Source organism: Prunus avium, chromosome 6, assembly GCF_965620075.1.
Source record: "Prunus avium chromosome 6, drPruAviu1.hap1.1, whole genome shotgun sequence".
Classification (NCBI taxonomy): Eukaryota; Viridiplantae; Streptophyta; class Magnoliopsida; order Rosales; family Rosaceae; genus Prunus; species Prunus avium.
Genome location: NC_142289.1, coordinates 3,937,128 through 3,964,741, shown reverse-complemented (window position 1 = coordinate 3,964,741; position 27,614 = coordinate 3,937,128). Strand labels below are relative to the sequence as shown.

The 27,614-nt window shown below is 39.6% G+C and overlaps 4 protein-coding genes across 6 annotated transcripts; 1 reads left to right on the top strand and 3 right to left on the bottom strand.

The window, feature by feature from the left end:
• Positions 1-102: 102 nt before the first annotated feature.
• Positions 103-2,604, bottom strand: LOC110769352 (Amino acid dehydrogenase family protein). The gene is made up of 5 exons (XM_021973301.2): positions 2,314-2,604; positions 1,797-2,113; positions 857-1,093; positions 595-762; positions 103-451 (listed from the first exon to the last, which is right to left on the bottom strand). Exons 1-5 carry the CDS (start codon positions 2,522-2,524, stop codon positions 281-283), a joined length of 1,104 nt encoding a protein of 367 aa, XP_021828993.1. The 5' UTR covers positions 2,525-2,604; the 3' UTR covers positions 103-280.
• Positions 2,605-7,968: 5,364 nt separating this feature from the next.
• On the top strand, positions 7,969-11,743 carry SCR (GRAS family transcription factor). Its single transcript, XM_021973337.2, has 2 exons — positions 7,969-10,752; positions 11,139-11,743. Exons 1-2 carry the CDS (start codon positions 8,657-8,659, stop codon positions 11,596-11,598), a joined length of 2,556 nt encoding a protein of 851 aa, XP_021829029.2. The 5' UTR covers positions 7,969-8,656; the 3' UTR covers positions 11,599-11,743.
• Positions 11,744-12,026: 283 nt separating this feature from the next.
• GAUT7 (galacturonosyltransferase 7) lies at positions 12,027-17,888 on the bottom strand. Of its 3 annotated transcripts, none has more exons than XM_021973309.2 (10): positions 17,240-17,887; positions 17,062-17,087; positions 16,893-16,952; positions 16,743-16,802; positions 15,052-15,133; positions 14,906-14,955; positions 14,489-14,790; positions 13,804-14,161; positions 13,182-13,712; positions 12,027-12,910 (listed from the first exon to the last, which is right to left on the bottom strand). In XM_021973309.2, the coding sequence occupies exons 1-10, from the start codon at positions 17,382-17,384 to the stop codon at positions 12,632-12,634; spliced, it is 1,893 nt and encodes a 630-aa protein (XP_021829001.1). In that variant the 5' UTR covers positions 17,385-17,887; the 3' UTR covers positions 12,027-12,631. The 3 variants fall into 3 exon arrangements, with proteins under 3 accessions (XP_021829001.1, XP_021829002.1, XP_088110584.1); XM_021973310.2 differs by having other exon boundaries at positions 13,194-13,712; positions 17,240-17,885; XM_088254458.1 differs by having other exon boundaries at positions 13,194-13,712; positions 14,906-15,133; positions 17,240-17,888.
• A 640-nt stretch (positions 17,889-18,528) lies between these two features.
• LOC110769383 (leucine-rich repeat receptor protein kinase HPCA1-like) lies at positions 18,529-24,474 on the bottom strand. Its single transcript, XM_021973338.2, has 19 exons — positions 23,654-24,474; positions 23,214-23,340; positions 23,037-23,108; positions 22,761-22,835; positions 22,581-22,652; positions 22,329-22,490; positions 22,141-22,215; positions 21,965-22,036; positions 21,798-21,869; positions 21,625-21,693; positions 21,464-21,538; positions 21,272-21,343; positions 21,045-21,179; positions 20,487-20,956; positions 20,248-20,397; positions 20,008-20,147; positions 19,695-19,914; positions 19,354-19,589; positions 18,529-19,261 (listed from the first exon to the last, which is right to left on the bottom strand). The coding sequence occupies exons 1-19, from the start codon at positions 23,736-23,738 to the stop codon at positions 18,749-18,751; spliced, it is 2,892 nt and encodes a 963-aa protein (XP_021829030.2). The 5' UTR covers positions 23,739-24,474; the 3' UTR covers positions 18,529-18,748.
• Positions 24,475-27,614: the final 3,140 nt, after the last annotated feature.

The following is a 27,614-nucleotide window of genomic DNA, read 5'->3' as shown; positions in this document are numbered from 1 at the left end:
GATTAGCATTTCTAACCAACGCCAAGTCCCGTTTCGGCACATAGAGATGAAGGGCTTGGGACTAAAGTGCATGTAAGGAATCCAGCATTTGGCAATTGTGGAGCAACCAAAAACCCAAAAGGCCAGCGAACAAGTTTCCCAGGGAATATAGACATTGAGTGACTACATACACGTTTAATTATTGCAAATTGTAAAAAAGTTTTAAAATCTAACAAAAGTACAGAAATCCAGTAGTTCAATAACAAGACAGAAAACTACGGTACAATCAACAAAGTACAGGTTAAGTGAAGGCATAAACTCGCTTTGCTGAATCAAGAGTGTTTGATAGGAGCATGGCAATTGTCATGGGTCCAACTCCTCCAGGCACTGGGGTAATGGCTGATGCCACCTGCACTGCTTCTTCATAGCAAACATCCCCCGTGAGGCGGTAACCATGCTCCGAGCTGGGGTCCTGCCAGTACAGTACAATACATATATATATATGTGATTTAAAAGTAAAATGAAAGAATACGGCACAGTTATGTGATTACTTAATGCCACCGTTTTGTCAAATTGCCAAATTCAAAATGTTAATCAAAGGAGTCCAGTATTTACCTCAACTGGATTAGTTCCAACATCGATAACAACTGCTCCGGGCTTTAGCCAATTTCCACGGACCAGATTTGGCACTCCTGCCGCCGTGACCACAATGTCAGCTTCACAGGTGATAAGTTCTGGGTTCTTTGTGAAGGCATGTACAATGCTGACTGTTGCATGGTGCCTCTGCACAACAATTTGAAGAAAATTATGCCTGTACATTAGCATGTATGGATTGATTTTATTATTATGTCATTTTTGAAAGAGAATATAACATTACCTGCAACAGCAATGATGTGGGCAATCCAACAATGTTACTTCTCCCAATCACAGTAGCTTTCTTCCCCGCTATTTCCACACCAGACCTGAGCAACATCTCAATGCAACCCTTGGGAGTGCAGGGAATGAACAAAGGCTCCCTTCCTCTCATGGCAAGATTTCCCATATTAAGTGGATGGAAGCCATCCACATCTTTCTCTGGTCTCAGCACATCCAAAACTTTTCCCTCATCCAAATGCTGTCCCAGACAGTTTGTTGTAAGTCATTCCATACAACAGCAGCAAGTTCTGACATGTAATGAATCAAAACCTCAGCTATTTAGAAGCCACACAGGTGATCTAAGAGAAATTTCTACCCACTAGAGTGTTCATGGCTTAGGTCTCTCAGGTCTTGGGTTTGTGGTGGGGGTGTTCTTACCAATTCAACTGTGTCGGCTCGTAATCTCACAAGCCTGAAAACAAACCTATGGGCCAGCAAACCTAAAGTGACCCAAACTATGACAATGTTGGACTAACACAATCCAGATACCGTTTTGCCCAAAATGGGCAGAGATTTTTAAGGAAACATTTCCAAATCGAAATGTGCAGCAGGAAAATTCCAATTTAAAACCCTAATCACATGGATCTTTAGACAAAAAAGTTCAGGAAGCTTCCAGTTTGTGGGTGCTTACGGGAGAAATTCAAGTTAAGGAAGATTTCTAAAATAGGGGCATTCCCTTGAGTGAGGTTGATTCAGTTAAAGTGAGTACTACCAAGTATATAAATTTGTTTCATCATTCTTAACTAAATGATATCTGTAGTTGATCAACTGTCTTTAAGATTCAAAGCATTTTGAAAATACAATTGTATAACTTCAATTCTAATCTAGTTCTATTTGCAGAACAGCATATGCATACAATTAAAGGTTAAAAAAAAAAGTATTGGCACAGATTAAGAAATTACTTGTGGTAGAGGAAGTTGCACGAGAATACCGTGAACAGAGGGATCCGCATCAAAACTAGACAAAGCGCCAAGAAGTTGATCTTTTGTGCAATCTTCAGGCAGCTGAGCAACCATGGACTTAATCCCAACTTCTGCACAAGCCATCATCTTGTTACGGACATAAGTCTGAGAGTCCCTTCTATGACCCACCACAATCACCGCCAACCCAGGCACCATTCCAATGCCCTCTTTCATCCTCCTCACCTCACTGCCTATTCTTGTCCTAATTTCATCCGCAATAAACTTCCCATCAATAACAGTAGCTGTCTGCTCGTTAGCTGTGGTGGTGAACCAAAATGAATACTTTAACGCAAATCAAATTGTTAAAAACTGGGTTTTGCTCACACCATCAAATACCACTTAATTTACACACAACAAAGATTTGAACTTTTAATACTTAAGACCATAAGAAAGCAAATCAAAAGCAGAAAAAACCGAGTAAAGCTAGGCAGCAGAGATGGGCAAGCAGGAAACTTACAGGAACTTATAGGGGAAGAGAAACACGAGTGTGCAGGGGAGGGAGCCCAATCATCAGGTATGTCTAGAGAGACAAGAGGAGGAGAGATTACAATTGGGCGGCCATCGTCGTTTCTTAAGGTGTTATGGGCGCTTCTGCAGCAGCCTCTGCTTCCTGATGGAACTCTCAATCTCAGTCCATTCCGCCATGGCAATGCCACTCTCGGAATCATTAATTATGCTAACGCTACTGCTTCGGCTGTCCCTTGCCCCTCTTGCTTCTATTTCATTTGCGTCTTTCTCCTCTCGACCCTTTACAGCATAGCATTACTTACCTACAGAAAACAGAGGGCCCAATTCACTTCCAGGTGAAACCACAAGGCCCCAATCAAACACCAGGTAAACTATCTCCTGCACAAAAAGCCCATTCCTAACAGTTTGGATGGGATTTAGCCCAGCTCATTAGTCCGCCAGACATTCCTAACAGGTGGGTTGGGTGTACCATGTATGTGATCTGTTTTTAGGCTCAACCTGCCTGAGGATTGGCCCATTTGGCCTGCCCCCTTCCTTTTGTATTTTTCCCGACGATCGTCTTCCTTGAAAATATTTCCTCATTCTTGTCGTGTGGACAGAAGGGCTCCATATGTTGGTGAGGGTTCCACATGTTCTCTATGAGTGCTAGATGAGCACTAACACGAGCATATGAAGACTGCCACAAGAATATGAACAAACATAAATTCTTTGCATGGTGGAATTCATTGCATCATAAAAGAATATGAAGCCCGATATAATGTATCTTTTTCTCCTAATGATGTAATGGAGGGTCAAAATATTTGGCAGGAAGGAAAAGTTGAAATGAATTCATGAACATACGATATGAGATGGCTTGTTTTAACATGCCCAATAATTTTCTTCCCAAGCACACGAGGAAGAAAGAAGGAAAAAAAAAAAGACAAAGACAAAAATGGAAGAAGAAAAAAGGAACAAAAAAACAACAATAGAACAGTGTGTGTGCATGGGTCGACAGTGAGAATCTCCATTGAGGGAAACATTGGAGATATTCTGGTGGAATCACTCGAATGTAATTTTCCTCTCTTTCAATTAATTGAAGCCAAAAAAAAAAAGGTGTGTATCATAATTTGCATGGATCAGTATGCCCACATCACAAATCAAATCAAATCGAAAATTTTATAATTAAAAAAATCTGAAATTCCAATTTGGATTGGGTGGGCATGCATGATTGTGTGCTGTTCTAGATGAATTATGAACATTTGTTAAGACGAAGAGCAGCAAGTTTTGGCCTATGCAGTCAGCCCCTTCCTAAATTTGATTTTAAATTTTTAAATGGATGCATTTGTTGTGTTGTTAAGCCTCGAATGTTTGGTACAACTTGGTGCGTCTTTTTCCTATCAAATGCAGATTATCGCTTCTGCATCAATATTTTTTAACGCAATGTGCATGCATTCTTCTATGCTCAAGTTCAATTGCATGTGACCTGCCTCAATTTTGATCAATCGCTTTAACATGACAATAAGACATATCGACACCGTCCCCTCTCACGATACCTAACAACGTTACACGTGTATATATGTGTATGTGTACGCACACGCGCGATGGTTGGATTATAAGTGCAAACGAGTGGAAATGCTTGTGTGTTGAGTGGTGATGTGTGGGATTCAAGTGCATGTGCTATTATTAGTTTGAATAAGCAATGTGCTAGTCCAATGATGTGATTATAATGCACTGAATCGCGGAAGAAAAATTTCTAATAAAATATACCAAAACCGACATGGGTTTGCTGAAAGAATTCCATTTTGACGGCCTACTACATGGTTCAAAATTGGAATGAAAAGTCGTAGGTCATCAACAATGGTGAGTTTTATCCAAAATGTGTCTTTTCAATATTGCCAAGAATGATTATTGGGTAATTATTATTGGAATCAGCAGCTGAGTAGAGATGTTTGATGTGGTTATAAATTACAGCGTTCATACACCAAAAGCTGAATGCATCAAAGTCTACACTGTGGTGTGGGGTAGATTTTAGGGCACATCACTTGTTACCTCCAACAAAAGGTTTTTGTTGTCATCTTTGCAATTATATACACAAATCAAATCAGAAAGAAAAAATTACTACCTTAATTTCACTCCTTTATGATTAAAGTTTTGAGTTTAGTGACATCAAGTTGGACTTGGATAAATAGGGGTTTGGGATTGGAGAAAGACTTTTATGCAATAGGGAGAACACTTTTTGTTATTCCCGGTGAGTAACGCAATGACACGTGGGATAGGGGTAACAAAATAGTACTATCCCGGTTACAAGTAAGTTTTTATGCTGGAATTGAGTTTGGAACCTTGTGTGCCGAACAATGTTGCTATATTTGAAAATTCAAACAGAACAAAAATCAAATAAGACCAAAAATCATCAGCGTATGTGAGAATGGAATTACCAAATGAACCCAAATGGAATTCTGCCCTACCTCTATCTGTCTTTTACCCTAATGTATTATGCCATGTCATTCTCATGACTGTCATACGTACATTCACAAAAAAATAATTTATGTACTAAAAATCTTTGTACAAACAGCACTTTCCAGATTTCAATTCTTTAGTTGCTGCTGCTTGTTTTGATATCTTCCAAAATTTCAAAATTATATATATGAATAGTAATATTCAAATTATGGAAAAAAATACGTTGCGAATAATGTTCAGAATGGTACTGGGAAGACCCACATTAGGTTAGGGTTGGATGATGCTGAGGGGGGGCCAGAGTCTCAAAGTGCCGTACTGTCATACTGTCACAGAACAATATTATTATATTTTTCTGTGCTGATATGATATGAAAGGAAAAGAAGCTAAAGAAACAAACAAGAACAGAAACTTAGATAATGAGACATGCATGGCGATGGTGGTGCTGTAAAAAGAAAGAAACAAGAAAAAGGTGAAAAGGGAAAGTGAAAAACCAAAAAAACAAAAAAAAGGCTGAGCAATGGAAATTCAGAAAGTGGTCGAGAGTTCCTGGCATTTCAAAAATTAAACTGACTCTGTGTTTGGTTCTGCAATAGGGGTGGGTGGTGATGCGTCTCTTTTTCACGTGTTGAAGTTTGCGATTCAAAGGCTTTGTCAGTCAGAATTCAGAAAGAGAAAAAGGAAGAGAGAGAGAGAGAGAGAACGACGGTCCAAAAGACGAATAACTTTTTACATGCACACCATAAAATCAACTTACTTCACAGCTTCCATCTGTTAGATAATTACAGTAAAGTAGGTTTGATCTTTCTCTCTCTCTCTCTCTCTCTCTCTTAATATATTTTAGTTCAAACAAGTCAGCCTACTTTTTGGTGGTATAAACGTGCTGCTTTTTGTTCATTTCTGTTTTGGTTTCTCTCTCTCTCTCTGTGCCAGTTCTCAAAGAAACTTTGTTAACTCTGAAGGTGGAAGATCTGGCATTAACGAATTCCCTCAAATTATAACATGTATATTACTTAGTCGGTAATACTAAACTCGTAACACCATGCGATAAAATGTTAGCATGTCACGTGAGTTTAACATCCAACTCCTAATCTAATTAGACAAGTGCCTGTCTGTGCATGGGGTGGGAGAATCAAACAAGGACAAAGTTACTGCTAAGCTTGGTCAAAGTAAGTAAAAAAAGTAAAAAGTAAAAAATATATAAACATATAGAAGAGGAGAAGAGATACTATACAATAAAAAAAGAGCAAGAGGAAAAAGTTGATGTGGAAAATGCAGTTGAAAGCAAAATGTCAAACACTAGGCTTCAATTTTCAGGAACTGAGGTTTGACAGCTACTTCTCTTCGGGGCTCGGTCACGAGGAGGAGCCTCCAATATTTTTTTATTATTGAGATCTGCCTTTCTATATTAATTACCTCAAACCCTAGTAGTAGAGCAGGTGGGAGGAAGGGCCTAAATGTAAAAATATTTAGACTAATAGTAATTTATATGATTTAATCAAGCTAGTTTACAATATCAACGCAGCTATTTTCCTTGCTGTTAACGAAGCAGCAATTCAAAAATATTACTTTTAGGCCCCCGGTCTTGGAATGAGCGTGACATGTTTTACTTGGTAATGTAATCTCTAAATCTAATTACAGAGTAATTAATTAACTAGGGTAGCAACGTTTTCCCATGCGAATATTGAAATTTCAAAACTTTGAAAACAATGAAAAGAAGTTGACCCTGTATGTGAAGAAAGACTTTCATGAAATTTTGTTATCCCGGCTAATAACACTATGATATTTTCACATGGCATATCATTATTGGCTGAGTATAACAAAATAAGGGGGCTTCTTCAATGCGAACTCTAAGATGCGAACTCGTTGCGAACTTTTGTTTTTAACCGTTGGAAGAAGAGCGAAAAGAAAGAAAATAAAGCCACACAAGCCATCCAACGGTTAAAAACAAAAGTTCGCAACGAGTTCGCATCTTAGAGTTCGCATTGGAGAAGGCCCAACAAAATAAATTCCAAAATGAGAAAGTCAAATACATAGATATCAAATGCACTAGTGTTGGAATTAATTACGCGTCCTTTTCTTGAACCAAAAAGTAAATTCCAAAATGATTAAAGATTTAATTAAGTTGTACTGTATCGTAATTAATTAAACAAAACAATGCATGATCAGACATTTTTCATCCGGCGGAAGGAACAACAACAACAAATGTATGTCACAATTATGTCTTTATGTTTTCATATTGCCACTTATGAAATAAAACACTTTCGTTACTGTGAACTTTGTAAACCATTTTGTCACCAAGAAATTTGGCAACATGCAAATGTACGATGGTTGTCTTGTCTCTCCAGTTTGTCATGACTCATCGTGACGTGGCAAAATATATATAGCAAATCTCCTTTTTTTTTTTTCCTGTAAAGTTCAAGTTCAATGATTAATTAGCTTAATCACATGATTCACTTAAATAATATGTTTAAGAAATTTATGTATCATGGCTAGCTAGGGTTTATAAGGTACGTTACTATTAAATCTGTTTATAAGGTAAGTTAGTGTTTTTAGAAAGGTTAAACACACTTTTGATAGCATTTAGCAAAAAAGTTTAGAAGCGCTTATGCTTATAGGTCATATAAGCCCTTTTCTGATAAGCATTTGCTATGTGCTTCTTCAGGAAGCACTCCCAAGTGCTTTTCCAGGAAGACTTGGATTTTTTATATTGAAAATTCAAGATTAATTTTTATAATAAAAGTGCTTATAAACAAAAGTACTTTGCAGAGAAGCATTCCCAAACGAGCCTGTAATTTTAGGCTCAACTGTGATTGAAAGTTCGACAAAATTTAAGAGTGGTTGCTGTTGCAGGCCCTGCAGTGGCAGTGCCCAAAATTGGTAAAAATTTGAGGTGATAATTTCATGGAAACTAAATGCTCTCATCAAATTGAAGAAAGAAAGGGGTTGGCACGTTTAATTTGTGGCAGGTGGATAATTAAATGAAGATATTAAATAAGGTAATTTGATTAACTTGTAGCGCTAGGGTTTTTGTCTTGTGATTGTACCCAGTAACAATAAGGTTGAAGAACTCTCCCAGAGACATCAATGCACATCATAGTAATGGTCGTTCCCATATCCGAACATGAATGAAAACGTCAAACACTTAAAGACGAGCCACACAGAAACTCCATTACTCCCAATCTGCCACTCAGAAGCCACAGCTAAGCCCACACCCTTAAATCTTTTTTGGACGAGAGCGTTATTCTAAACTATCCTAATGTATAGTCTCCGAGAGGAGGTTCGAACTCGGATACAAGGGAAAGGACACTACCTATTTGCATTCTCATTTGTTTGTTTGTTTCCATCGCTGGCCTAGCTTTGTTTCCCATTAAACCATTAAATAAACCAAAGGCCAAGAAGAGTTTAAATTAAGTTTTCAAATTCATCCATCCATAAGCAGACGTTTAGCTAATCGCCACTCCCATTTTCCCAGCACGAGCAAAACCTCTCATCTGCAATTTTTTTTTAAATTTTCTTCTCGGTTATGGAAAAACCCAGATGCATCCAAAAGACATAGCTACGGCGGACTTATATTATTTAAATCAGAAAACAGAGAATAATAAAGGGTAGCTTAATTTAGTACTTGGGAGCTCGTGTTGGGTTGAGACTTGAGCAAGAGAGAGAGAGAGAAGAAGGAATCCCAAAGCTGCTGTCCCAATCTTTACACCGTTATCTGTTTGGGATATTGCAACCCCCCATCTTCTTCCTTTGCATTTCTGCTGAGCTGAGATCCCATTTCATTATTTCTTCTATGAAGACGAGCAAAAAATATCAAACACCTTCTTCTACTCTCTTTGTCCCTGTCATATTTAGTACCAGCTGCAGGTCCTCCAGGATCTCCATCAATCTTCTTCAACATGGCTGCTTGTGCTTTGCTTGGTGATCACAATGGCGACCATATAAGCGGCAATGGCAGCAGCAACAACAACAGCCATGGCGGTGGAAGCCCATCTTGTCCGATGACAAGCACCACAAACTCCAACAGCCAAGGCAGCAGCGTAGAGCAGCAACCACCTCGCCAGCACCAAAACCAACAACAGCAGCAGCGACAGTCGACAGAGGGATCGAAAATGGTGAGAAAGAGAATGGCTTGTGAGATTGAAGTTCAAAACAACCCAACAAGCAGAAACACAAGTGCTTCTGATTATATGAGGCTTTCCCGTCGGAGCAGCAGCATTATTAATAATAATCCAAATCCAAATGCGACCAAAGTGAATAATAATTCTATGGTTTATCCCAACTACTCCACTATGCTGTTACCAGTACCATCTTCCACAAATTTGACAACTTTGACGTCAGCTGGTGGGGCTTTATCACCTGCTTCTGCTTCTGCTTCTTCCGCTGCTGCTTCTGCTGCCAACTGGGGTCCTATTGACCCACTGTCACTTCATCACCATCATCAATCAGGAGCACTTCCTCCTCATCAGCTTCAGCTTCAGCCCCAGACCCTCACCCCTGCCGTTTGTGGGTTTTCGGGTCTGCCCTTGTTCCCACCCGAAAAGACGACTCCTTCGAATCAAAGTACTGCAACTCCATCCTCCATATCCATATCCATGGAAGACAGCTCCTCCGCCACGGCGTGGATCGACGGCATCATCAAGGACCTCATCCACAGCTCCACCAACGTCTCCATCCCTCAGCTCATCCACAACGTCAGAGAGATCATCTTCCCTTGCAACCCCAACCTCGCTTCTCTCCTCGAGTACAGGCTCCGCTCCATATCTGAGCCTCCTCCACCTCCTCCTCCCATCCCGAACTTTAACCCCGCCACAGTACCAGAGCTCAGGAGAAGAAGAGAAGCTTTACAGCTTCAGCAGCAACAAAACCAACATCATCATCATCATCATCATCAAGGTCCTGGGGCTCTCAAGCTCAATCTCGACTCGGCTACCCTACATGACGTCGCCATTTTCACGAACCCAACAACAGCTGAGACTGCTTCTGTTGCTACCCACGTGATGAACAGCAATGATTTGTACTTGCACTCATGGACAGGAGGTGGAGGAGGAGCTGGTCCTACCCCTATCACCTGTAGCCAAACAAACCCTCACCACCCAAACTCTCCTTTCAATCAGGCAATTCATCATACACAAGATAAGCAACTAGAAAACTCTTCATCCTCATCCCCTGCGGCCGAGTCCACAACACCCACCGCTGCACCCGCCACCACAACTACAGCCACAACAACCCCCACTCCACCGCCAACAACACCATCGGCGGCAGTGTCCCTAATCAGAGAGAGAAAAGAAGAGATGCGGCAGCAAAAGCGAGACGAAGAAGGCCTACATCTCCTCACCCTCCTCCTCCAATGCGCCGAGGCCGTCTCGGCCGACAACTTCGACGAAGCCACCAAAATCCTCCTCGAAATCTCCGAGCTCTCCACCCCATTCGGCACCTCCGCCCAGCGAGTCGCCGCCTACTTCTCGGAAGCCATGTCGGCGCGCCTCGTCAGCTCCTGCCTGGGAATCTACGCCTCCCTCCCTCCCTCCTACGTCCCAATCAGCCACACCCAGAAAATGGTCTCCGCCTTCCAAGTCTTCAACGGCATCAGCCCCTTCGTCAAGTTCTCTCACTTCACCGCCAATCAGGCGATCCAGGAAGCGTTCGAGAGAGAGGACAGGGTGCACATAGTAGATCTGGACATCATGCAGGGCCTGCAATGGCCTGGGCTTTTCCACATCCTGGCTTCGAGGCCAGGTGGGCCCCCCTACGTGAGGCTTACCGGGCTCGGGACCTCCATGGAGGCGTTGGAGGCCACCGGGAAGCGTCTGTCTGACTTCGCTGATAAATTAGGGCTTCCGTTCGAGTTTTTTCCTGTGGCGGAGAAAGTGGGGAGTTTGGACCCGGAGAGGTTGAACATCAGCAAGAGAGAAGCTGTGGCGGTGCATTGGTTGCAGCATTCGCTTTACGATGTCACTGGTTCCGATTCCAATACGCTCTGGCTTTTGCAGAGGTAACGTCTTTCTCCATCTCTTCATCCATTTGATTCTTAAAATATGATGAAAAATTCAAACTGGGTTTCTTTTGCTTTGCACTTTTTGGTGTCTTTGATCGATGTTGCTAATCAAAGTGTCAAACTTTATGAAGCTAGCTACCGCTGACCATGTATTAAACAAATAATGTTTTACTGCACCATGCCACTACGACCTATATCTATCTATCTATCTATACTGCAACCTATAAAAAGCTGCCCTCAATCCTTTTGCACGTATTGTTGGTCATAACATACATTATGGGAAAGAAGCAAAATTTAATTTTGATTTGATGTTTCAATGTAGATGTTTTATTGTATACTAATTGGGTTTTGATTGTTGCATGTGTTTGGGGATGTCGATTCAGATTGGCACCAAAAGTAGTGACGGTGGTGGAACAAGACTTGAGCCACGCGGGCTCCTTCTTGGGGCGGTTTGTGGAGGCCATACACTACTACTCCGCCCTGTTCGACTCTCTCGGAGCGAGCTACGGGGAGGAGAGTGAGGAGAGGCATGTGGTGGAGCAGCAGCTGCTCTCGAGAGAGATCCGGAACGTTCTGGCTGTCGGAGGGCCGTCGAGGAGCGGAGAGGTGAAGTTCTACAACTGGAGAGAGAAGTTTCAGCAGAGTGGGTTCAGAGGGATATCTCTGGCTGGAAATGCAGCAACACAAGCCACATTGCTGCTTGGGATGTTTCCTTCTGATGGGTACACTTTGGTGGAGGACAATGGCACTCTCAAGCTTGGTTGGAAGGACCTTTGCTTACTCACTGCTTCTGCCTGGAGGCCTCCCTTCCATGCAACCACCAACCCCAACCTTCACTATTGAGTGAGAGCTTTTGCTTTTATGGAGATGTATGTATAATGAAATGAGTGTTTGAAGGTGGTAGCTTAGGCGGTTCATGAGTTTGAATGTATTATCTTGTTAATGCTTAATTACCATCATTATGCAGTTTAATTATTTTTTTATTTGAGATCTCTCGGTTTGGAGTTTTGGAAGAAATTTGGGTCTGGTATTTGGGCTTGATCCAGGCTATTTATGGGCTCCAAACCTCTATATGAAAAACCTTAGAAAACCCAACAGGTAACCCAGAGAGTAGCAGGCCGATGCATAACACAAGCCACATTTTCCTTTAGGTTCAAAGGAGGCCTAAGGGCTGGAGAGAACCGAAAGACGGTAACCAATTTAATCCAACTGTTAAGATACAAGTTTTTAGATAATGCCCTCACTCTAGAGTTCTACCGAGAAGATGACAATTGAAAAGCCAGATGATTTAATTGATTTGTTTAAAGAACAACAAAATTGATACAAGATATAAAAAAAAAAAAAATAGTCCATTGACATCACCTAAGACAAAGATAAATAAATAAAATACAATCTCAGAAGAATGATTTCTCTGAAAGGCATAGAGACTACTTGCTCTCTCAGCCAACTGTCATTTATATCACGAATGGTAATTGAATCTAATTGGACAAACAAACAATAGCACCCTTCCTGTGTACAGAATTATTTGCACAGCTTTTCCACTCAGCAAAAAAATTTCTTCAAATCACTCCCTGGATTTGTCCATCAAATCACCTTTCGTTTCCCCAAAGACGGTAATTCAGAAACTTAGCAGCCTTCCAGGAGCTCCATCCTTCTGCTCTTTGCAAAAATAAAAACAAATTTTTTTATGTCTTATTTACCAAAAAATTACAATTATGTGATTGTCAAACTCAGCGCGGCTATCACGTCCTCGCTTTGGAAGCTTGATAAAAAAAATAATTATCAGCACCCACAAAATAGACATCCATCTTTTAATGCTTCTGGATCCCCATATTTCGGAGAACCTCTTGCAGTAAAACCAAGGACAACCAGCTCATCATGAATTCCAATTGCAGTCAGTCAAGAACTGATCATCTCGGTTCACAAAATTCTTCCAGTAACCTTTATATTTTGGGATCCCTAACTCAAGCCAAGGTTTCATCTTTCCATTATAGTGCAACACTGCAGCATTCCTGATTGGATAGACATCTACATTATAGTCATGACCCAGTCCAGAGAGAGCCCAAGAACCATCAAGAGGATAAATCAAATCCTGAAAGGTACGCAAGCTCGCATGCAGTGCAACAGCTTCGTTTTGCGCCTCTTGCGTGCTCACCTGCCCATGCAAACACGTCAGAAAATATGAACGAATGGGCAGTGTTTTAACAAAATAAAAACTAAGACAAAAAAATGCACTGTTTCAAATGACAATAACATTTCACCAAATTTGATGTAAAACAATGAGTTCAAGCAGTCAATCCTTCTGTAGTGACTCTAAGTTAAATTTTCTCTCTCTCTATTTTAAAAAGATTTCAAATAATTAGCATCACCATGACCACAGGTTAATCAAAGAATAATTGCACTGGTTAGATATTAGGTGAACTTACAATGTAACTCACCTCCTTCACAAACTTTTGGTAAGTTTCAGTGAGATCAAGCTCTCTCCACTTAACCAGATCAATCACATTCAATCCAGACATCCAAGCACATGAATTTTTATTGAAACTGTTCTCGCCAAGATAGCTCTTCAACAGACTTAACTTCACTGAGCAGAACTGCACAGCGGCATTAACTTTCCCTTCCATGTTGAGGTTCCATAGTGCAGACAAGTCCTGCTGGACAACAACATCATCATCCAGAACCACAACTTTCTCCAAATTCTGGAATATCTCAGGGAGACGATAGTGTAAATGAGAAAAAGTAGATAAGTACTCCGTTCTACTTTGGGCATCAATGCTACGGGAAACACGGAACTCCACAGGCAGTGAAAATTGTAATTTCTGGTTGTTCAGATCAAGCCGCTCCATATTTAACACCTGAATCGTGGCTTCCTTATATGTATTTCTAAAGAACCATAGTTTCATTGCGAAGTAATTCTCTTCATCCGTTAGGACGTGAAAAACCAGTTTCCCACTTTCCTGAAACATTGCAAATTAGTTAATTAGCGCCATCGTGAGAACAAAAGGAAACTAGCAGCCAAATACGCATGGGAGAATGTCTATTACATACTTTTGCATGCATTACAGTTGAGTTTATTACAACTGACGATGCAAGTACATTAGTGGAGAATATGACATAGTGCTGCAATGCACGATCAATGTACTTGTCAGCCAGAGAGGCCTCTGTATCGTCAAAAGTAGATCTGAAATATTCCACAGTCAGTCTCATTGAGAGGCAGTGGAGGCTCTTGGGCATAGTCTGGACTACAAGTTGGTAGAGGAAAACACTTTGTCTCATGTGGAAGTTAGCTTCATCCTCAGTCAAATCATATATTTGTCTCAGTTTCTTGTCAACATTATTACAATCCACATGGAACGATTTGGCTCTGGCTATTGCAGCTTGCATCCTTTGTAGCTTCTTCCCAATCCTGATGGAACAATTGGCATTGTGCTTAGTTTATTGGGAAAGCCAGAAACATTGTCAATAGCCCATGTTAGAAGATATCCATGAAAACCAGCATAAGAACTCACTGGAGCAAAATTATAAAACCCAAACAGCGGCACGCCAGAAGTAAAAAATAAATTACGACAATTTATGCACTTTACAAGGTGGATGCGACAGCCAAACTCAGCCAGTGGATCTTAAAAAGTCAATTGTAAGTACCATGGATGTGGGTAGTAAAAACCATTATCTTATTTTTGGTTATCATTGATGATGGAACAAAGGGAAATAATGAATAGTTTCCATGACTTACTGTGGTGGAAGATCAGCATCTGTGGTACTTTCACTAAGAACACGCTCCACCTCTTGAATATTTTGTCTCATTTCACGTGACAACTTGTCCTGTGATGGAAGTTTTGCAATACTAGGATAATATGCTCTCGCCACAAATAGGTTATCCTTCAATCTCTTCACCATAGAATCCTTCATGTCTTCTCTATGTTGTTCACGCCAAAGGCAGTAGCTCCCAAATTTCAACTCACATGATTTTCCACTTTGATCAACACCACCTTTCGCGTAATCAATGATTTGAACTGAGGCACCAGCTTTAGGGTTCTGTCACAAAAACTCAAATTAAACAGAGCAGAAGACAATAGCTATACAATAACTAGAATATGATGGCATGTCAATCAGATTCCAAAGGGAAAAAAAACGACAGATTCATGTATACATTTTCAATGGGAAGTGATTGCAGATCATCATGAGGGGTGACTGAAAATCCTGCAATTATTGAAAAAACAATTTTCAAGTTAATATCTATTACATTGTAACCAAAAAGGATAATGGCAAACCTTTGAAGGCATTGAGCTAACAGACCTTTTTTCTCCTCATTGTCGTGCATGGCACTTGGACTTTTGGTTTCATTTTCAGCTGGATGTGAAATATTCTTTAGTATATCCTGGCACAAAATAATAAAAGGTAGTAAAAACAATCAGGTCACCGATAACTTTAGATGCCTGCATCACATCACTCAAATTATTAACCCTGTGATGTACATTATATACCAAAAGAAAATATTGCTGCAATCGTTCCTACAGGTCTTAAATGTCAAACACATCAAAGTCAAAAAAATTGATTCCCATGTCATGCGTTAGTGAAAAGCTGCCTTAGAAAAAAACCGCCTGAACGTTGAAAGGTGGGTCCCCCATGATACAAATTCTCTTAATTATGCAACAACTGTGGAAGACGGGGAAGACCGGTGAAACAAATAGAGCCATAAAAGGAGAAACTTTGGCTTCAAGTTGAGTGAGGAAGGTAGAACTAAGTATGATAATTGATTAAATGTTAAAACTTCATAAATCAAAAGCAAATTTGTATGTTCCAAAACAATGAAACAATCGCAATTCGTTTTCATCTTTTCTTAAGGTACACATGCTATAGTTGAAATACAGAGCCACATTTTTTCCCTATATATATTACAATTGACTAGAACCAACCAAGTGCAGTTTAAAATGATTCATTCATTCTTTTCTTCTATTTCCTCCAATTCACTTTTATCCAACTTACTCCACTTTCTCTGTAACCCTTATTCCACTTCCTTCCACCAATCACAGATAGTGTGCCTAATTCATTTAGTACATAGTGTACTTTCGATATACACATATCCTCTAGCTCCCGGATTAAAAAGATCTAAAACACATGATATGGAAGAACTCTAGATGTTAGCATATATTGACAGGTACAGATAAAAATTCTAATAAGTAGTTCATTTTACGAATGAAATTGACAGGTAAAGAAGATGCAAGCAAAATTAGGTAATTTTCATATTTTGTTTACACCTTGATGTCCATTAGTCCTTTTCTGTTTCTATTAGGGCAAAGGATAGGAACATTATGTACACAACAGCTGGGGATTAAACCTTGAATCTACCTCCACCCTTGATCATGCCACTACACCCAATGCCTATTGGCCCATTAATCAAGTTATTGGATTTAGCCAATGCCTAAAAACAAGAAAAGTAAAATGAAATCCTGCCAATTTCATGAAACTCATTAATTTATTAAGATGAATTAAAGGGTGCATTACTCAATTATTTCGGAGCTTATTTTGTATTATAGTTGCATTTTCCATAGTTATTAGCATTTTCCGAGGACCGTCCTACCACATAAAGTTCTTAGATGACCAGGGTGGAAGAAAGTTGACAAATATCATAGGTGAAGGCACACAGCCAGCCTTAGCAGTAGAATAGATGCCGTTACTTCTTTCAGCCCCTTAGATTTACAATTAAGACTTTCCAGCATTACTACTCTTATGTAGATGACACAAATTCCTAGCATAATTCCTCTTCATGAGGCACAAGGTCCACTTTTAAAAGAATTTTAACATGAAATCACTGCCTTTATCAATAAATGTCACGCATTTCAGTCATCTGGAAGCTAAGTGATGAATCATCTACAGGCCTATTTCTCTATAACTAATTAAGCTACACAGTACTAATAAAATGAAAACAGCGGAATCAAACGAAGAAGGTAATAAAGTATTGACCATCAGAGCAATATGCAACAAACCTTTGAAAGGGTTGGTGCAAATTGTTTCACAAGATCATCTACATGGTTTGAACGATCCCCCTGCAAGAAACCAAAGCATCACTAATTTATCTTCATCAATGTGTTTCTGTATGCGAATTTGATTTAAAGAGGTGGGTAGTTAAATGGTACCTCTGAAAGATTAGAAGCATCTCTAATGATGATTTTTGTACCATATCCTCCCAGACCAATCTGACAGCCATTAAAAAAAAAACCAAAACCAGAAATAAACAGATCAACACCAAGAATGTGGGAAACAGAAAACAGTGCTAAACTAACATAACCAGGTTCTAGTTCTTACTGAAGGCGAACTTTGTTGTTCTGAACCTGCATATTGTGAAGAAAAAAAAAAAAAAAGTCGAGATGTGAGAGAGATCCAAACTGCCATTGCAATGGTTAAATCGGATCTGAGACAAATACAGAAACAGATCTAAAAACAAAGAAATTTTAGAGTCATATAGTGAGTGAGTGTTAGTTACCGGGAGAGTGAAAGCCATTGTGAAGGCCGAGAAGGAAGAGAAGAGGAACGAGCATGGAAAGAAAAACCAGACCCAAAACTGCAATCACCAGGCCTCTCCATCTCCGCTTCCCTGAATAAACACCACCCCCACCCCCTCCCTTCATCTCTCTCTCCTCCTAGTCCGATTTCATACCCACCAATCCCATCCTCTAATCCCACGATTAAGCAACAATTATCAACAATTAACACCAATTAACAACAGCCCTTCTTCGTCCTCTTCCTCTTGCGCTTCTTCTTGCTGTTGGGTTCTTATTGTTATCAAATGCAAAGCCTCACTCGCAGCCGCATCAACAAGTAAAGCGCTTTTCTTCTTCTGTGGCATGAATCATTCTAATGGCTTTATGGGTTGTTTATGAGCTCACAGTATCTCTGTCCCCCACTGCGATTCAATCAATGTCAAGCCTGGAGGATGGACAGTACGGCACAGATTGGATTTCCTTCTTTGACACAAACTCTGATTTTCTCTCTGCGAAAGGGGTGAAGAAGAAGAGAAAGAGCTTACCGTACACTAAAGTTTTTTTTCCTTTCTTTTGTTGTTTTTGGTTTTTTATTTTTGGAGTTAAATCTTTACCTTCGGTTAACGCCTTGTGTTTGTTATAATTCTTTGGGGTCAGATCCAATTCTCACATCTGTGAGAATATCACTCGTGACTGGACTCTTCCTTTAAAGAGCAAAAAAAAAAACCCAAATTAAGAATTATTTTTCTCGTGATGTGATCATTGTAATACGCCTTTTTCGTTTTTATTTTATTATCTTTTAATCTTTTTTTTTAGTTCTATTTATGTTTGGTAGTTAAATTCTTTTTTATGACTATGCTATCCACATCTCGGAATGCCACCAAAAACAGAAAATATAGCAGTTGCCCAATTTTATTTATTTCTTTTTTTGCTACTTTAAAATTTACCCAACCTGAGATATTGATCTAGTAGTAGTAGAGTTGGCCCTGTATTTGAACTCTATCAATTGGGGAAATTAAAGAATTTTATAAAGGAAAGGCTACTTTTATTCAGAAAACTCAAAGGGATTGTTAATCGTTGATGCGTGCACGGATGGTCGAGAAAACCCTTTTCATTGTATATAAGATATTCTTTAAACAAACTATACAAACAGAATCCAGATTATAAAATTTGGGAAAAGCAGTGAATCCTAACACAACACAATTCTGAAGGTGATCATGGTACAAAACCCAAAGTAGTAAAATTTCGATGCCATCTTTCAGGTCTTACTAAAACTTCCTTGCATCCAATCTGAAAAAATAAAAATAAAAATAAAAATAAAAATAAAAACTTTGTAGCATTCGAGTTTGAAGCCCCTAGGAACATTGTAACATAACATACTAAATTTCTATTTGGCAATTGAAATGAAAGACCACTATATATTCTTTTCCAGTATCTACTTACAAATATGGATAGAGAAGAGAAGGTACAATTACAAAAGAAGAAATTAACTCTGCTGCAGGCATTTGCTACTACTTGGGTTCAATCTTTGCCGAAACTGCGTATCCACCACTGTAATCAAAGGCACCAGTGCTGTCATTCACTTCCTTTTTCGGCAAGCCATCGTTGTACGGATGCTTAGGAGCTCCTTTTGATGCTGCAAATTCTGTGGCTGATGAAGATGCTGATGTTGAGTTTGTGTTCATGCCATCATTCTGCAGAATGGTTTCAATAGCCTTCACAAGCTCACTCATTGTGGGGCGGTCTGCAGCTGATTCTTCAACGCATTGCAGGGCCAACTCCAGGAACCTCCCAAACCCAATAAGAGTTCCAGAGTTTCGAATGCTTCGATCCATTAACTCCCTCAAACCATAGTGTTCTTCATCATTCTTGTCCATCATCAATCGTACCTCACGGACGATGTATTTTCCCTTCTCAATAGGCTGCCTAGCCGTTATCAATTCAAGCATCACCACTCCAAAGCTGTATACATCACTCTTCTCAGTTAACTGTTGAGTCATGTAGTATTCAGGATCAAGGTATCCCTGCAAGAACAAAACAGAAACTTAAGAGTAAAAACTCAAGAATGTGTCAATGGGATGAATATATGTTGAAATGCTAATAACGTAAAGCTTACCAGTGTGCCTTTGACCTGAGTTGAGACATGCCCTTTTCCACTGTCAGCTACCAGCTTGGACAAGCCGAAATCTGCAACCTTTGCGGTTAAATGTTCATCTAATAGAATGTTGGTGGACTTGACATCTCTGTGAATTATAGGAGGATTTGCAAGCTCATGTAGGTAAGCTAGTCCTCTTGCCGAGCCAAGAGTGATGCGGAGTCTCCTCTTCCAATCAAGATGAATACCAGATCTCCCTGCAATTCAAATTTAAGCAAAGGTGAAGTTGTTAACTATGTCTATTGCAAACAAGTTATCTCTATGCAATATGAAATAGCTGAGAGTAAAATCTTTCAACTAACCTGACAAGCTTTCCCTGAGTGTTCCATTAGGCATAAACTCATAAACCAGCATCTGTTCTCCTTGTTCAAAACAAAATCCCAAAAGGCCAACAACATTTTTGTGATGAACTCGTGAGAGCAACTCGATTTCAGTCTTGAACTCAAGGCCTCCCTGCATTGATCCTTGCTGAGCTCTTTTGATTGCCACCACTTGTCCATCAGAAAGCATGCCCCTGTAAACCTATGGACAACCAACCAAAAGGTAAAAAAAAAAACATCCTTTACCTTGAAGCAGAATTTCATAGATGTTACTGAAATACTTGAATTAATATACCTTCCCGTATCCGCCAGATCCTATCTCATTACTGTCAGAGAAATTATTTGTGCATTTCTTAAGCTCATCATAAGAAAACCATCTTGCTCCCTTTAACTGTGGTGCACCACCACTATCTTTTCCGCTTGGTGCCCAAGAAGCTAGAAGATAGAGAAAAGAGTGATATAAGCAATCCAACTTCTAATGTCAATGACAGAATTTCAATGTACCCAATCATAAACAACAAGAATAATTAATTACCAAAAGGTCGGCTTAATCCAATGGCTCTTTCTGCACGTTTCTTTTGCCTAATGGCATATATTCCCACTACCACGAGGCCCAGTACAAGAACTACACAACTAACTGATATCCCAATAATAACACCAGTGCTCATAGAACTTTTATTCCCACCTGAAACAATTTTGGGTTTTTATTGTCAGTTTAATCAATCTTCTAATGCAGGGAAATGGCATATGAAGTAACGATGCGATTTAAATTACCTGGGAAAGTATAAGGAGCTGGAATAAAATAATAGGGTCCAAACTCCTCCGGTGGCTTGTAAGTTTGGTTGCTCAAATCAAAACCAATCCTTATAATCTCTGACCTATTAAAATATGTTCCTGTAGGTGGAAAGAGTGCCAGCTGAATTTGAAGGTAGTCATTAATGTCGAAGAAAGGGTTTTCAAGAGAAACTGAACCAGGAGTGAGGCCAAGTTTATCCCATAAACTCATTTCTAGTGAGTGAAACGTATTCACATTTGACAATTCCCTGAAAGAGGGTGCTCTGAAATACAATGTTCCTTCGAAAGGATATGCACATTGACAACTCTGAGGGCTGAGCTTCTGATTATCGGGGCATGTAATGTGTGCACAATTTGAGCTAGTAGTATACGTTTCTGTATCTTGTTGCGGAAGCTGACAGAATGAATTTGAGCTAGTTCCATTGGTGCAAACTGGGTTCCCTACAAGTCTGCAATATGTAAAATTGACAACTAAGAATGGTGTTGACAAATAAACAACCATAGAAAATCAAGATCAAGGCCCATGAACTGTCTCACATTAATGTATGTTGGTATTCATAACCCAGAGTTATTTTAGGAATCTGATTGTTCTGCAGATCAACAAGCTGCAGTTGTGGACTGATGCTATCACCCAAGTTCAATGTTTCGTTAAACACATTGTTTTTCAGTTTCCTGTCAAGGGTTAGAAAAAAAACATGAATGGCAAGTTTCCTAAAATTACAGTCAAAACTTGATGCTTTCTTCAGTATTCTCCTTAAACTTACACTTGCTGCAATGATGTGATGCTGAACATCTTCTCTGGCACAGTCCCTTCAAGTGCTCCAAATTCTAAAACGCTGTGTTCCATAAAAGTAGAGAATTTCAACAAAAAATTACAACAAAGTTTTTAGGGTGTCCTTTTCCAAGACTCATTCATAGATACTAAGACATTTTTGTGTAACCTCCTAAGGACTTACATAGTGGTGATTGAGGGTAAGTTTGAGAACCAATGTGGAGCTTCTGATGGGTCAAATGAGTTGTTACTCAGGTCTCTGAAGTAAAATCATTAGGATTTATCAGTACAACAAAACTGCAGGCAACTTGAAACTTGAAATGACAGCTCCATGCCACTACTCACACATAATTGAGGGAACTCATTCCAGTTAAGTCCGGTAGAGGGCCTGACAAATTGTTGTGGGCCAAATTTCTGGAAGAGAACAAAAACTCATGTAAAAGATGATTAAGAATAATTAAGATTAAGGTAACTGTTAACAGCACATTAGAGTATCCTCTTAGAGACTTGATACTCACAGTTCATTGACATTTGTTAGGTTGCTGATATTTGAGGGGACACTTCCTGTCAGAGCATTTCTATCAAGCCGACTGTTGCAAACAAGAAGGTTTTGAATCCAATAAGTGTCAAGAAGCAGATACTCATATGTGAAAGAATAACAAAATCGAGCTGTTTTTGTACTCACAGAACCTCAAGAGTCTGAACGAGTGCTATGGTTGATGGAATCTCCCCAGTAAATTGATTTCCATCAAACAAACTGCAGTTGAAGAATGACAAGCAGTTAGATAAATAAAAGTATAGAACATAAACTGAAAGATTGCATCTGGCTAAATTAAAAAATGATCGATTGGATCAACTTACATGTGTATCAGTATCATGTCAGAGCTGAAAAGTTTGGGTGGAATGGTACCTGAAAGCTGGTTCTTGTTGAAATGGCTGCATGTCCATACTATCAGTTTAATGTTTATGCAATAAGCAATGGCATAATCCCTATTAGAATTTCATCTTTTCACAATGGAGAGAGTTTGGGAAATGGAAAAAATACTCACAAGTGTTTAGCCTTCAATAGTTTGTCTAAGCCTGAGGTAACGGGGGTTGAAATTGGTAGAGTTCCAGTCAACTGATTGTCTGCCAGGTCCAACCAGAAAAGTTTGGAGAGTTTACCCAAAGAAGGAGGTATTTTACCAGTGAAGTTATTCGTATTCAAAGCCCTGAAAAGAACAAAAGGTTTATATAAAGTTGGAAAAGAAAAAACTCAAAATGGTTTGCACTATCAGTATGATTATCAATTCAATTCTTACAAGAAAGTTAGCTCTCCAAGATTGCCCAGCTCATTTGGAATATTGCCACTGAAGCTGCAGCCAGCCAGGATCCTGAAAGATGAAAAGAGTCTTGTATACTTATGCAATATAAAAACTTATATTGCATATACAAAGTTCGAAAGGTGCAAATATGAAAATTGCTTGCTAATTTGTTCTTACAGGATATTTAACTTGCTCAGATCCCCTAATCCTGGAGACAGAGAACCCGTGAGGCCTTTGTTGAATGAAAGGTCCCTGCAATGTTAACGTTTTTACTTTGTTACAAAAAGGATGCCATGCTAATCAAAGATTGAGGGATAACAAAATAATTGATACTGCAAAAGAAATATGTTTTATGCATATGTTTACATACTGAATCTGTTGCATTGCATCTCGGTTCAATTCATAATGTGCTGCAAAAATAATTCTGGTACAAAGAGGAGCAATTATACTCACAAGGATCTTAATTCAGAGAGTCCCCCGATATCGCCTTGAATTTGTCCTTTCAAGCCCATTGCTGATAATCCCCTGCACATAAAAAAGTGCAAGGTTGAAAATTTGTGTAAGAAAGTAAGTCACCAATGCCCAGAACTACAAGGATCACATGACAATTCAAAGATGAACAATGCTCACAATGCTGTCACCCTCGAATCGTTGCAGGTGACTCCTTCCCAGTTCATTCCACAGGGATCATTTGACTTGTCATTCCAGCTGGGTGGAAGATTCGTCCATGCTGCCTTCAAGGATATGAAAACAGCAGCTGGACCAACAGACTTACAAATCAATCTACTACAATAACACAAAGTTTGTACACACATATGTGCAGGATGTTCAACTTACAATCAAAATTTAGCCAAAACATTAAGAAAAACTTGCATTTAACACAAACTAAATGGACTAATTACCAAGTTTGCATGCAAAAACATGAGAAACCGAAGGATCAACATGATATTGCAAAATTTTTCCTAAGTCAACGCTTATCCAGGCCAAAGCTCAAACTACCAAAACCCCAATTTCCCATTAACTAGGAAATCAATAAATGGACAAATAAACATTGATAATTGAGACCATACCATCATTGGGGTTTGTTTCAGAAAAGATCACATGAATCCCAGCAGAGCAGAAAGCCAGAAAGAGCAGCAACCGCATGGTTGCCATGGTGGTGAAGGAGCAAGCAAATCAAGAAAACTGGTGTCTCTGTGAGGCTGATCAGCTAGTAACCAGAGGTCAAGAAAAGCACATTTCTATTTACCCCAGATGGTCAAAAAAGCACTTTGCAAAGACTTCCCTCCACACAGACACACCCTTCAATTCAATTTCTTCAACTCTACCAACTACACCACTTGAAGATTTTTATTTAATGAGTCCTTGACAGCATGCATGCATGTATGTACATGCGCATGTACATGTTCCCACCAATTCAGAACAAGTTTTGCTTTGAAAGCTTGATTTGGTGAGTTGGGTTTTTTCAACTGTCTTCAAAAAATACTTGCAGGCGCAGAGAGAGAGAGAAGGAGAGAGAGAACAGAAAAAGATTTGGGTTGGCCCTTTTGAGCTTCTTTTAAATGATTAAGCCTTGTCTTAGAAGCCAACCTTCGGCCTTAACAATAAGCACCTTCCACTAGCAAAAAAACCCACCAACCGAAATCATCACACAAAGTCCAAAAAAACATCATCATCTTTCCTCTATCAAAATCATCTTATTGCAGCCAAAAAACAAATAAAAAATGTGGAGGTTTTACCGTTTCCTCCGCCCGCCCGCGCATTTTCAGAGGACAAGTCACATAATACAAACACAGTTAAGCAGAAACAACTCTCTCATGAGCAAAGCTACACAATAAACAACTCTCTCATGAGCATCTTTTGAATGGGAACAAAGCTACACAATTCTGAATATACGCCTAAAGTCTCCACTTTTTAATCAAATTTTAATTAATTAATTAAGTTCCAACTCGCATTGATATAATTTAACTAGGTCATTTAATGGGTACAGCTGGGTTAAGGTGAAAATGGGTCCCACAAGCTGACATGAAAATCAAGGCTCTCGGGCGTGGCCGGGACCAATTCATGGTTTGATCCACTTTCGTGTTGAATGGATGAAAAGGTTTTCATTTTCGTAAGAAATGGATAAAGACAAGACCTTTGTAACTCAATGTTTTGCCTCACGAGGTGGTTGGCGGTAGGGTCTTTTCCTTTGTTTTACTTGGTATTCAAGCATTTAATTTAAGATGAGATCCACATGATGATTGTTTTCACAAAACAAAAATCTAATTCAAACAGTCAACTTCTATGGTACGACTGTTTCTAAATACAACCAAGTTTATTCTACAAAAGAGAAGTATATTTTTTGTTCCAAGGGGTCAAAGGTTAATAAACAAACGTGCCACAATTGCCGTCTAGCCATACCAATAAGAATCTCAATTGAAGTTTTACCAATTCCATAAAAAATATGAGTTACATGAATTAAAGACTTAATATCCGGTAACTCAATTGATTAAGTGCATTTAGATTTAAACCCGAGATTTTGTGTTAGATTCTCCTCTTCCCAGGGGACATATTGGGACAAATTCTACTTCAATTTGGATGGAAAAGAATCCTTTGCATCCCAAAGCAAACGCAGCCTGGCCTACATCTGGCACACCTAAAATTATAGTAGCAAAACCAACCATGAACAATAATTATGATATCTTACAGCTTCTCCAATTCCAATTGCTGAATTCTGTATCCTTCCTTTCCTAGTGCCTTCAATAGTGAGTTTTGTTAACGGATCCTACCATCACTGTGAGGCAAGCCCACCAGAGGACACCACGTAGCCTTGAGGGACCATGTTGCTTATGCACCGACCCGAGCGCATGCGACACCCTCGGCATCAACAAATAGGCTCCTCGAGCAGAAGGTGACGGAGCAAGAGTTGGCCTAGTGATCGGAGGCCCAGTCACCAACCCGACCACTGCACCTCCATGCCTTGAACCAGAGGAGCATTAATGAAATAGCCTGACAAGAAAGGCGGGTCGGTTGATACACATCCCATCATTAACCAGGTGTCGCCAGGGGCAGACGCACGTTGGGACAAGAGGGGTCGAACGACCCCTTAGAAGGCTGGAAAGTTGGCAAGGGACTCCATGAAAGCCCCCTTGGACAGCTGCTGGACGACCCCTGGTATACACACCAAGTGCTTGAAGAAAGTCCCAAGCCATTCCTTCCTCTGCTCCGCTGCGGGTCTTTTTTTTTAAAACTAGCCTTGCCAAACGACGTCGTTTGGTCCAAGGCTTAGTCAATTTTTTTTAATTGACCTGGCCTCAAAACGACGTCGTTTTGGGCTAGGTTTTTTTTTTTATATTTTATTTTATTTTTATATATAAAAAAAACACAGCATACCTACCCGACTCTACACAACACCTCCAAACCCTTCATTCCCAATTTCACAGCCCTTCCCTCCCACCCTCTCAAATCCTAACCTTTCCCAACCTCCCAACTTCCGACAACCTCCATGAACTCTTCGCCGGTGGCCCAATTAATGCCGATCACCACCACCTTGTGCAGCCCTTTTTTTTCAACTACAAGTAAGCAGGGCAAAGTTTAAATTAATAAATTTATAGTGATAATATATATTGTTGATATTGATAAATTTTTTTTTTATGTAATGAAATTTATGGATATGAATCATATTGATGGATAATTTAGATTGATTGAGTTTATGCTTGATTGATAATGTGAATTGATTGAGTATATTAAATAATGAATGATATTTGATATGGTAATTTTGTATATTGAATATTGATTGATATGGGTTTAGGGGGTATACCGTATATTGAATATTGAGAGTGGGTTATTGACATTTTCATTTTCATATGATAATTTGAATAAAAATTAATGATTGACCTAATTATAAACACAATTTCCGAGTACCTTCAGTATCCTTCCTTTCCTAGTGCCTCCAATTTCAAATTCTACTTCTTTCGGCCCCTTAGATTTACAATTAAGACTTTCCAGCATTACTACTCTTATGAGGCACAAGGTCCACTTTTAAAAGAATTTTAACATGAAATCACTGCCTTTATCAATAAATGTCACGCATTTCAGTCATCTGGAAGCTAAGTGATGAATCATCTACAAGCCTATTTATCTATAACTAATTAAGCTACACAGTACTAATAAAATGAAACGGCGGTATCCAACAAAGAAGGTCCCAAGAGGCTATGGTCAGGCCCAATCATCAAATAGCCAGTTTTATGATTCTAGTTCAGAGGAGGAGGAAGAAAATAGAGGAAATAGGAAAAGTCTTGGTGAAGGAAAACAGGAAAATGATTCACGAGAATTTTCAGATGCTGTCAGCTCTCCAACAAAGAAAAAACAAACAGGTAGTCTTGAAGTCAGTAACAAGATGCAAGCTGCTTCTTCACAATCACAGGCATTGAATGCAAGAAGATTACAGATGAAAGAATTGTCTAGAGAAGGTTCTAAAGGAAAAGAAATGGGACACTCGACTTCAAAGTCATTGAGTTCTCAACGAATTTCTAGAAGGTCTGAGCAAAGGGATGAAAATGGGAAAAGCAAGGAGGAAAATGGAAAAGCTAATCTCACAGAGACAAAGAAGGTTAGTGAAGGGGGCTGCTCAACCTCCTCTGTTTCCACAAGAAGTGTTGAACCGAATTGTCAAGGGGGAATGAAAGAACAAAAGATTTGTGCCATATCTCATTCTGAAGCTGATAAAGCTTTATTTGGGGATTTTGAGGTGGTAATTCAGTTAGGGGTTGGTCTTGATTCACAGAGTGGCACTCTAGCTGGCAAAGAGCCAAAGGACGTGCAGACCAAAACAGGGCGGAATTGGAAAAGGTTAGCAAGAGAGAGTGGTTCAAATAATTCCTCCCATGATCAGACAACTCCCCGGGTGCAGATTGATGGGAAAAGGAGTGGGGAACCAATTATGGAAGGGGAAGCTTCAAAGCACAAGAAAGTGGATGAGGGAAAAAGCAATGAGATTGCCATGTATGAATCCGTGGTGGGCCCGGAGATGATGGCCCACCACGAGAA

What these genes read in the sequence shown, in the direction of transcription:
- LOC110769352 (XM_021973301.2), bottom strand. Translation starts at nt 2,524, where the DNA reads ATGATTCCGAGAGTGGCATTGCCATGGCGGAATGGACTGAGATTGAGA. An exon ending in CTCTTCCCCTATAAGTTCCT is followed by an intron (nt 2,114 to 2,313) that starts GTAAGTTTCCTG and finishes TCACCACCACAG; the next exon opens with CTAACGAGCAGACAGCTACT. An exon ending in TTGGAACTAATCCAGTTGAG is followed by an intron (nt 452 to 594) that starts GTAAATACTGGA and finishes CTGTACTGGCAG; the next exon opens with GACCCCAGCTCGGAGCATGG.
- SCR (XM_021973337.2), top strand. Translation starts at nt 8,657, where the DNA reads ATGGCTGCTTGTGCTTTGCTTGGTGATCACAATGGCGACCATATAAGC. An exon ending in ACGCTCTGGCTTTTGCAGAG is followed by an intron (nt 10,753 to 11,138) that starts GTAACGTCTTTC and finishes ATGTCGATTCAG; the next exon opens with ATTGGCACCAAAAGTAGTGA.
- GAUT7 (XM_088254458.1), bottom strand. Translation starts at nt 17,384, where the DNA reads ATGAAGGGAGGGGGTGGGGGTGGTGTTTATTCAGGGAAGCGGAGATGG. An exon ending in ATGCTTCTAATCTTTCAGAG is followed by an intron (nt 16,803 to 16,892) that starts GTACCATTTAAC and finishes GGTTTCTTGCAG; the next exon opens with GGGGATCGTTCAAACCATGT. An exon ending in ACCAAAAGTTTGTGAAGGAG is followed by an intron (nt 12,911 to 13,193) that starts GTGAGTTACATT and finishes TTGCATGGGCAG; the next exon opens with GTGAGCACGCAAGAGGCGCA.
- LOC110769383 (XM_021973338.2), bottom strand. Translation starts at nt 23,738, where the DNA reads ATGGCAACCATGCGGTTGCTGCTCTTTCTGGCTTTCTGCTCTGCTGGG. An exon ending in TGAAACAAACCCCAATGATG is followed by an intron (nt 23,341 to 23,653) that starts GTATGGTCTCAA and finishes CTGTTGGTCCAG; the next exon opens with CTGCTGTTTTCATATCCTTG. An exon ending in ATCACATCATTGCAGCAAGT is followed by an intron (nt 21,180 to 21,271) that starts GTAAGTTTAAGG and finishes AACCCTTGACAG; the next exon opens with GAAACTGAAAAACAATGTGT.